At 51.0% G+C, this 10,578-nt stretch overlaps 1 protein-coding gene across 1 annotated transcript; it reads left to right on the forward strand.

Annotated features, from left to right (window-relative positions):
- Nucleotides 1-466: 466 nt before the first annotated feature.
- Nucleotides 467-10,362, forward strand: RAB3A (RAB3A, member RAS oncogene family). Its single transcript, XM_080989252.1, has 5 exons — nucleotides 467-574; nucleotides 6,228-6,455; nucleotides 6,770-6,888; nucleotides 7,797-7,921; nucleotides 9,229-10,362. The coding sequence occupies exons 2-5, from the start codon at nucleotides 6,228-6,230 to the stop codon at nucleotides 9,417-9,419; spliced, it is 663 nt and encodes a 220-aa protein (XP_080845378.1). The 5' UTR covers nucleotides 467-574; the 3' UTR covers nucleotides 9,420-10,362.
- The last annotated feature ends 216 nt before the right edge of the window (nucleotides 10,363-10,578 follow it).

Genomic DNA, 10,578 nt, shown 5'->3' on the forward strand with positions numbered 1-10,578 from the left:
CTTCTTCTGATTTACGTGATTTATTTCTGGATGACCAGCATTTAAATGACTCTGAGGGGGCTTAATAGCCCTTGAATAAAAACAGAATTAAGAATAAATAAATTCCCCTCATGACCAGCATTTATTCGAGGGCTTAATAGCTTAATAGCCCTCGAATAAAAATAGAATTTAAGAATAAATAATTTTCCCTCAGAGTCACGTGATTTGCTTCGCCATAGATACGCCTGGAGGGGGGTAAGGGAAAAAATGGCGGGAGAAAGAAATCTCGCGAGGTTTCTCTCTCCTTAGAAATCAGCCCCGTCGGGTTTCAAGCGAGCTGGTTACGGGGCTGCCAATCCTAGGCGATCCACCAATCGCGTGGCGGGATGGCAGCTCCCACCATCCCGCCTCCAGGAGCTGCGAAGGCGGAGGCGGTGCCTTGCTCCCTGACGTCACCCGCCCTATTTGCATAGCCGCCCTCCCCTTTCGGAGCGCTGGTGACGTCAGCCCGGGTTCTGCAGGCAGGTGCCGTCGCCTCGCGCCGCTTGTGCTGCTGCTGCTGCATTTGCTGCTAGACCCGAAGCGCGTTCCCGAGGTGAGTGCGCGCCTTGGGCAGCCCCCCCAAGCTTTGCACCCCCCCCGGGGCCGTCTTTTCCCCTTTCCTGCATTGCACCTTTTGCATCCCTGCATTGCATGCGAAAGAACGCGTCTCTGGGGGGGGGGGCTGGTAACCTTCATTTGACACATGCAAAAAAGAAGAAGATGCAAAATTGCAGGGGGGGGGGGGAGAAAAAAAGCCAAGCCTAAAGCGCTGGATTCTTTACCAAAAAGATATAATTAAAAATGGAGGTGTTTTGGACAGTGATGATGCTGGCTTGCTAACGGGAGCGGTGCTTTCCTTTTTTTAGTCTGCATTTTCTTGCAATGGGCGGCGATGGGCTAAGCTGGAAATGCTGGCCTGGCAAAAGAGGCTTCGGCGATGCAGATGGTAAACAGGCGGATTGGGAAAGGAGGGACGGGGGGGGAGGGGGAAGCGAGCAGCGCAGGTTGGAAAAGGAGCCAGATCTGGTGGGCCTTATTTGCAATGGGGGGGGGGGGAGGCATCTCTTTGCAAAAAAGGCAAAAACCCCAACGCAAAAAAACCCTTCCCAAACCTCTGCGTTTTGTAAGAAGCTGGATCCGAATCGCTTTGGCAGGAGCTCACCTTTCGGATGACAAAATGAGCTTAAGATGGTTTTTTCTTTCTCCCTCTGCCCCCTTTTCCAATTCCTCTGATGCAGAGAGAGCTTGCCAGTCGCAAAGCTAAAAAACGAAAAATCAAGGCGGAGAGAGGCAATTCATTCACGTTTTTTGGATCCTCTCCCCACCCCCACCCCCTTTGGCAGACCATAATTGCAACCCACTGCGTGCTTTTCTGGGGTGAGCGATGCAGCATTGAATGTAGGCAAGGAGATGATGGTTTTGGGTGCTTGCCTTGCCTTTTGCACGGGAAGGCGAGAAAATGGAATGGACTGGGCCAGCGTTAGCCCTACTCGGAGTAGACCTATTGAAGCATTGCATGCATCCCTTGCTTCCAGAATGTACCCCCTTTTTTGCAATTCCACCTCCTGTCCTCTTGGTTTTCAGCCGAGAGGGACGTTTGCAACTGGATCAGATTTGTGCAGGGGGAGAACGGAGCGTGTGTCCTGTTGATGGACGGCTGTCCAGGCCAAAGGGCTGCCACGCAACGCCTGGCGTATGAATAATTGATGCCCGGGTGCCAAGGGCAACCAGGAAGCTGGGCCCTATTGATGTCGCCAAGATCAGCGTCTTTTCTGCGGGGACCGGGGCTGATGAAGGCTGGTGGCCTTGGTGCAGGGCCCGATTTACGTCTAAGCTCAAGCTCTAGCTTAGGGCCCCACTCTCTTGGCAGCCCCCCAAAAATTAAAGGGGAAAAACCTGGATGTACATTTCCAAAATATAAGATAAAAACCAAATAAAATAAAACCTACATGCAGCAACCGTGTTTTGTGTTGTGTCGGCTCCTCGGATGTAAGTCATGGGCCCCGCCTGCTCCCTCAAATATCCCTGCTTTGCTCCTTTCTATATATAGGGTGCCAACATTCTGCATGGACTGGTTGCATGGAAACATGTGCAAAGGGCTTGAGATACCTCTGAGGTCCATCAATGACCATATAGCATATATTCAGCACCAAAAACAGTGACAATTTGTTGTTGACAAAGGACAGCTGGACATAGAAAGGGCCCCATTACCTTCAGGAGCTGAGGGCCGCATCAGACCTCAATCCGGCCCTGCCTGGGTGGCATTTAAAAGTGGGCTGTGTGTGTGTGAACCAAATGTGTGGGGAGGAGGAGAGGGCCTGTTGGTGGCTCAGGCGGAGCCCCCTCTTCAGGAGCAGTCTATCTGCGGACAGGCAAAGAGATGGGGCCCTGCTGCTTGAGCATCCGCCTCCGTTGTTGTCGGCTGTTAGATTGTATTTGGCAGGATTAGGTCGAATCTCGCATGCGGCCCCGGGGCCTCTCTTACCAGGCCCTTGGCACCCTCCTCTTGGTTTTGGACTGGCTGGAATGTTGCTCTCGAACTCGGACCAGGCAAGATTTGCATCGGTGGTTCCTCCCACTCCTGGCCCCACCCACCGTGAGGCCGTGCGGCCCTCGGCACAATTGCACAGCGCACAATGTGGCCCTTGGGGTCACGCAGGGCCGGCGGGGAGGGCAAGATAGGGGCAAGCAAGGCAGACGAGGACCCGGGTTCAAATCGCCGCTCAGCCATGCGCCGGGTGACCTTGGAGGCCATTGAGTGTCTTCTGTCCTGCCTCGCAGGGTTGTTCTGATGATGAAATGGGGAAGGGGAGGGTGGGAGCGACTCAGTCGTCCTGGAGGAAATGCAACAAATATTTACAATGTTTGAGACGCTGCCTAATAAGTAGAATAGTTGTTTTCTGCATTATTAGAGGGATTCTTGGAGGAGTGGCGGGCTAAGCAATAAATATATTTATGATTAAATAAATTTGTATACCGCCTGATACCCGCAGGTCTCAGGGCAGTTCACAAGATAAAATTGCAATATAAAACCACAACATGCAGAATAAAAGTAAAAACGAGAACAATCCAATAGCGCCCCAGCTCCCCAACACATTTTAAAAGGGCATTGGATGTCAAATCAGCCAAAGGCCTAGCTGAAGTGGAATAATTACATAAATACGGATATGTAATAAACAACTTTAAGATGTGAGTAATCCTCAGAGGAAATATGGAATACACAACAAATTACAATATTATGATTATTACAGCAATTCTTGCAGCAAATGTGAGTTATGTAATAAGTAACCATAATATTATTTTGATCATCCTTGGAAGAGGAGATATCTATATCGAGTAATCCTCAGAGGAAATATGGGATACAGAGCAGATCATAATATTATCATTATTATCAGAGCAATTCTTGGGGCAGATGTGAGTTATGCAGTGAAATGGCTGTGATCTTATTTCACTCACCCTTGGAAGAGGAGACATGTAATATTGTTATTACCATGGATATGTTGTTGTTTTTCTTTTATGTATTTTTATATTTTGATTTTATTCTGTGAACCGCCTTGATAACCTCCCGTAAGCAAGATCAGTGGGGGGGGGGTCCGCATTCTGGGTGGGGAGGGAGCTGAAAGCAGGGCGTTTCCTGCCCCCCATGAAAGTTTGAATGCAGTCTCTTTGCATTCAGGTCCCAAGTTCATCCCCCTGGGGAGCCATTGCTGCCAGTCAGAGCAGGCATTACTGAGCTAGGTGGGCAAGCTGGTCTGGATTCCACATAAGACAGCTTCTTTTACCCCTCTGTGTGTGTCGTCGGGGTTGCAGAAGGAAGCAGACCCCGCAGGATCGCAGCCGGCAGGCAGCCTGTTCCCGATACCAGGGACAGAACATCCCGCGTGGGCAAATTAAGCTTTCCGGACCGCCTCCTCTGACACAGGAAAACGTGGCTCTTCTTCTCCTTTGCCTGCTCACAAACGCACGATTTTTTCTCCCTTGCTGGGAAGAAGGGGGGAAAGTGTGAGTCGATGTGCAAGAGTATCGGGTGCGTTTTTGGACTACAACTCCCATCGGCCAGTGCCGCTGAAGGAGAAGGATGATGGGCTTTGTAGTCCAACGGCATCTGAAGGAGGGGCGCTGCATTGATACCCTACTGCAGTCGGAGCTTGAGATAGCCGTAGCCTGAAAAAGGCGGATCAGCCCTCTTCCCGTATCCGGACTCTTCCCAAATTGGTCACCCTTTTTTCTGGGGGGTGTCAATCCTGCATGCCACAAACAGGCAGGCAATGGGGGGAGCGCAGGTTGTCGGTCATCTGGGGTGGGGGGGGCATCTCTCCATTTCTTCGAAGGAAATAAGGAGTTTTGTGTTGGCAAAAGCAAGCTGCCCGTCTCTTGCCTTGATCTCACTTAATCCTGTTTCCTTGTTATCCTTTTTGGGGGTTATCTTCTTTGCCAGAATTAAAATTCCTGGAGGTTTGGGGTGAACCAGGGGGCGCATCTTTCCCAACGCAGCTTGGGGCCCCCCCCGCCCTCCCCGATGCACGAAAATACCACTAACTAGGATCTGGGTTTTTTATTAATTTAATCCTCCCCGGCCTGAGTGTGCAAATGTGTCTCCCCCCCCCCATAAAATCCCGGTTTAGGTCGCTTTGACGCCTCCTGTAGGAACGGCTCAGCGGCCCCAAGATTTGCCTGATGCGAGCGGCTGGCCATTTAATTAGCTAAAAGGGTTATGCAGAAGGAAAAGTAGGCCGTGGAACAAAGCGTGCGGGTTGAAAGGCCATTTAATAGGGCTGCGGCCCTCCCCACCCCCAGACTCCTGGGGAAATCTGGCCAGAAGCAGCGTTTTGTGGACGCTGTCCGCAAAGAGAGATTTGCTTCTTTATTTTGCTCAGCTGTTTTAATCCAACAGGGTTAGAAAGGGATCTGGGGCAGTGGGCGAATGAGATGGGGGGGGGCTCGATCGGAAAAGATGGCGACGGATTCGTGGAAAGCCCCCGGCCGGAAATGAACGATCCTTGTCTTCGTTCCCGATTCTTAAAACTTGCCTTGGGGTTGATGCATCCCCACTGACGTTTGAAACTGTAATACATGCATTTATTTAAAAAGGTAGAGATGCTGTATTTTTTATTGTGCACGGCAAAACACGGCAACGAACGATGGGATTTGAGAGGGGAACCGAACAGGCTTCCGTCTTTGCCGTCTTTTTTCCCTTCGCATAGGTATTCCCCCCCCAGCGGAAGGCAGTTCTCTGAATGTCACTTTGACTAATAACCACATATTAATTATTATTTCTCCCCTCCGCAAGCATTTTTTGCCAGCTCGCATTTCCAGCTCGCCTGCTCTGACTAGTGAGCTGCTTTGCAGGAGGGGGTGGAGGAAGGTGGATGTGGAACGGAAACTGGGTTTCGTTTTCTTCCCAGTCTGTTGCACCATTAATGGCGCTGGTCCTTTTTTGCATAGTTAAGGGGGAAAGACAGGGCTTGGGAGCCTTGTTATCGTTACTATTTTATTTTTGCCCATTTTACACTCTAAACAGCCCTTTGAGGGAGGCTCCCTTGAGAAACAGATCTCTAATAATGACGATGATTATTTATCAATATGCCACCCATCTGACTGGGTTTCCCCAGCCACTCTGGGTGGCTCCCAACAGAATATTAAAAACACGTTAAAACATTAAACCTTAAAGACTTCCCTAAACAGGGCTGCCTTCAGATGCCTTCTAAAAGTCAGATAGTTCTTTATTTCCTTGACATCTGATGGGGGGGAGTTCCACAGGGCGGGCGCCACCACCAAGAAGGCCCTCTGCCTGCTTCCCTGCAACCTTGCTTCTTGCAGGGAGGGAACCGCCAAAAGGCGCTTGGGAGAGGGACCCCGGTGTCCGGGCTGAATGATGCTCCTTCAGGTCTACTGCGCCGTTGAGGGCTTTCAGCACCAACACTTTGAATTGTGCTCAGAAATGTTCTGGGAGCCAATGTAGGTTTTTCAGGACTGGTGTTGTATGGTCTCCACTCCCAGTCCCAAGTCTAGCTGCCACATTTTGGATTAGTTGCAGTTTCCGGGTCACCTTCAAAGGGAGCCCCACGGAGAGCACATGGAGCTCTTGCTTTGGTTTCTCTTTAATCCTTTCTGGCTTCCACGGGTGTCTCCTGGGGTGCTAGCGAGGGGCCCCCCGGCCGGCCCCCCATGTCTCATCACCTTGCCTGCCCTCCCTCCCTCCCCAGATGGCCTCCGCCACCGACGCCCGCTATGGCCAGAAAGAGTCCTCCGACCAGAACTTTGACTACATGTTCAAGATCCTGATCATCGGCAACAGCAGCGTCGGCAAGACCTCCTTCCTCTTCCGCTACGCCGACGACTCCTTCACGCCCGCCTTCGTCAGCACCGTCGGCATCGACTTCAAAGTCAAGACCATCTACCGCAACGACAAGCGGATCAAGCTGCAGATCTGGGTAAGGAAAGGGCCCGCCTCGCAGGGTCACTCGCTAAGGGAAAGAAGGAGTAACTTATTATTTATACCCTGCCCATCTGGCTGGGCTTCCCCAGCCACTCTGGGTGGCTTCCAACCAAATGTTAAAATACAGTAATACATCAAAGATTAAAAGCTTCCTTAAACAGGGCTGCCTTCAGGTGTGATCTTTCAAGGTGACTGAAAGAGCCCCATTTCTCTGCCAAGAAAGAGCTCCTTCCGGCTGATGTTGGGACAGAATTGGGGGCCTGATCCTGCCGGCCCCCTCCGTAACAGCCTCTCTTGGCCTTTCCCCAGGACACGGCCGGGCAAGAGCGATACCGGACCATCACCACCGCCTACTACCGGGGAGCCATGGGCTTCATCCTGATGTACGATATCACCAACGAGGAGTCATTCAACGCCGTCCAGGACTGGTGAGTCCCGGGGGAGATCCTGGGGGTGGGAGGGGGGTGTCACCAGCCTCTGAACTATTATTCATCTTTTTGATAATAATTTTTACTAATTTTCCATTATAATCCAATAATAGCCTCACTGTAACCAAGATATACCGTATTTTTCCGTGTATGTGCTATAATGTTATTGTTCTAGTTAAATAAATTGTTTAAACTGTTATTGAGGAATTGATTATTTTCCTCCTTCCAGCAAAGTACAGCAGAAAAGTTGTCCAAATATAAACTGTTGGCTTATTAAACCTCACCATAATTTCATAATTATCTGTCAATATGTTTCTAATAGTATAACCAAATCAGTAATTTTTGATATAACTGTAAAAAACGACTCTGAAAATTTATTATTCCAAAAAGGAAGCCTTCCTCTGGTTGTAAATATTAAGATTATACCAGCAAGAATGAATCTTTCTGTAAAAAAAGTGATTTGACTCAAGTCTTACTGACTAGTGATTTGAATCAAGCCTTACTAATAATTTAAATCGTGATTTAAATCAATTTGATTTAAATCAAATCCACCCTGAGTGTGGGCAATACAGAAGTGTACTCTGGGGGAGAAAGAGACTTAAGGCTGCCCTTTGCTAGCCCAGATGGGGGGCAATGGAGGGCAGAGAGCTCTCAGCTTCTGAAGCACATAGTCCAGTCATTGGAAGGGCCCCCCAGCTGTTTTGGGACTACAATTCCCATCATCCCTGCCCCCTGGTCCTGTTAGCTAGGGATGATGGGAGTTGCAGTCCCAAAACAGCTGGAGGGCTGAGTTTGGCCATCACCGGTTTATGAGCTTCACAGGAAGGGGAGGCGGTGAGTGGTCTTTTTGGCTGTCCCAACAGTCTTCCTGTGACCCCCCCCCCTTGCTGCTTCCGTCTCTCCGCCAGGTCGACCCAGATCAAGACCTACTCGTGGGACAACGCCCAGGTCCTGCTGGTGGGGAACAAGTGCGACATGGAGGACGAGCGGGTCGTCTCGTCGGAGCGGGGCCGCCAGCTGGCCGAGCACCTGGGTGAGTCGGCAGCCGGAAGAAGGCGCTCTGGGGGTTGTGGGAATGAGAGAGAGGTGGAAAGCAGGAATCCAGGAGGGGGAGAGGCTTCAGGGCTTTGCAAGGTTTCTTCTCGGCCGCCAAGGATGGCTTCGGCTGCCTCGCAGGGCTGTTGTGACGATGGCGGGGGGAGAGGCCCATGGGCAGCGCCTTGAGCTCTTTGGAGGGAAAGGGCGTATCAGTGTAATAAGAACGATGGAGAGGATAGCAATAAAAATAATGGTGATGAAAATAATCATGTTTCACGATGGTAATAATAATAATTGGTGGTGGCTAAAAGACAGTGGCACCTTGGTTTTCGAACGTAATCCATCCCGGAAGACTGTTTGACTTCCGAAAAGCGTTCGAAGCATTTACTTACAGAAACATTTACTTAACAGTAAACTCAATACGGAAGCCACATAGCATGTTTGACTTCGGAAAAGTGTTCGAAAACCGAAACATTTCCTTCCGGGTTTTTGGCGTTTGACATCCGAAACGTCCAACTTCTGAGACGTTCAAAAACCGAGGTGCCACTGTAATACTAAGTGGTATGATAACAATAATTAATGGTGATTCATAAAATTGTTTGAATTGGAAGGGACCCTGGATCCAGTTCAGCCCCCTGCAATGCAGGCATCTCGGCTAAAGCATCCCAGACCAATGGCCACCCGACCTCTGCTTCAAAACCTCCAAGGAAGGAGAGACCCTTCCACTGTCAAACGGCTCTTACTGTCAGAAAATTATTCCTGATATTTAGTCCTTTCTTGGAACCTGAAGCCATGAGTTCATGTTTTACCCTCCAGAGCAGCAGAAAACAAGCTGGCTCCCATCTTCCACGGGGCAGCACTCTGGAGGGAAGTTGTTTAAAACATTTGACGCTTTGTTGTGTTTTTAATGTTCTGTCGGGGGCCACCCTGATTGGCTGCATATAAATGAAATAATGCTGACAGTTACAAAAATAATAATCAGACGATTCAGGATGAGGATGGTGTTAATGATGTAATAATGGAAGAAGAAGAAGAAGAAGAAGGGGGGAATACGAGGAAGGGGAATATGGGAGAGGTTTGCCCTCGGGTGGGGGCAGTTTCTCTCTCTGTCTCCCCCCCCCCCATATTGTGTTTGGCCAAGGAAGGAGGGTCTCTGCCTTGTTGGGGGTCCTGCTGGGCGTTTTGAGATCCCTGTTTCTCCTTCCGGGGCTCTCCTGCATTTCCTGCCCCCCTTGCTCTCTGTCTCTCTCTGTGTTCATTATTTTATTTCATTTTTGCAACCCTCCTTCCCCTCTGTGCCAGGGTTCGAGTTCTTTGAGGCCAGCGCCAAAGACAACATCAACGTCAAGCAGACCTTTGAGCGCCTGGTGGACATTATCTGCGAAAAGATGTCCGAGTCGCTGGACACGGCCGACCCCGCCGTCACCGGGGCCAAGCAGGGTCCGCAGCTGACCGACCAGCAAGCCCCCCCGCACCAGGACTGTGCCTGTTGAAGAGACTCCCAGGCGGAGCCCCCCGAACCTCCCCCCGCCCCCCTCCTGCCGCACCTTCCTCCTTGCCTGCCTCATCTCTCCCCCCCCCGCCACCTCCCGAGTAACTATGGAGTCCTGGCCTAGCCACCTCCCCACCCCCATTGACCCATCCCATTGCTTTATCCTTTGTGGGGTTGTTGGTTTTTGGGGTGGGGGTGGGGGGGACGAGACCCCAAACCTAGGAGGGGTGTCAAAGCTTAAAAACAAACCACCTCCCCTCGCTCTCCTTTAAGGGACGGGTGAGAATTCAGCCCCCTGCCTGTCTTCTCTTTGTGGATCGTCTTTTCTTTGTGGGGCGGGCTGGGGAGGCGGGTGGTCAGCGTCAAGAGGAAGCTATTTCCACTGTTCTGGGTTCTTCTTTATGTTATTTATTTATTTATTTATTGGACCACACGCCTCTCAATTTGTAGCTGTTCTTGGTTTTGCAAATCTGGGTGTCCACCGCTGTTCCTCTTTCTTCCTCCTCCTCCTCCTCTGCCTTCCTTTGCTGGTTCTTTTTGTCCATGCATTCTGTGTGTCTCCCCCCCCAAAAAACACCCCCCGTCTTGTTGAAGAGAGCAGAGCAGGCACCCCGTGCTTGGAACTGCCGTTGCCGCGAGGGCTTGACTCCTCGGTTAGAGCAGCTGCTTCCCGGGCCGAAAGAAGTTCTCCCTGTTCGGGTTCCTGGCCTCGGCTCCAGGTAAGGCTGGGGGAAAGAAACCTCAGAGAGCTGCTGCCAGCCAGTGGGCGCAGCGCTAAGCTAAATGGACCAGTGGCCTCATTCCTCACAAGGCATATTCGTTGAAATCAACCACAAAGACGGGTGTCTTAATTTTGTTTTTTAGCAATTGGGCCGTTGCTCAGCAGTAGAGCGCCTGCCCTCTGGTCCTCAGTCCCCAGTGGTATCTCTAGGTGGAGCTGGAAACACCCCCCCCCCTGCCTAGAGGGCCGCTGCCGGTCAGTGTAGACAATATACCGAGCGAGACAGACCCAACGGTCTGACACTTGTGAAGCCGAATTGCTTTGGTTCCTGTGTTTGAATTCTGCAGCTGCCGCCCTCCCTGTTTGGCCCCCTCTCCAAAGCAGGATTGGTCCCGCAATGTCGCTAGCCGGGAGGCCCACACCTGCTTCTGTGCCTGCC

The sequence above is a fragment of the Podarcis pityusensis genome, assembly GCF_964106645.2.
Source record: "Podarcis pityusensis genome assembly, chromosome: 18".
NCBI lineage: Eukaryota > Metazoa > Chordata > Lepidosauria > Squamata > Lacertidae > Podarcis > Podarcis pityusensis.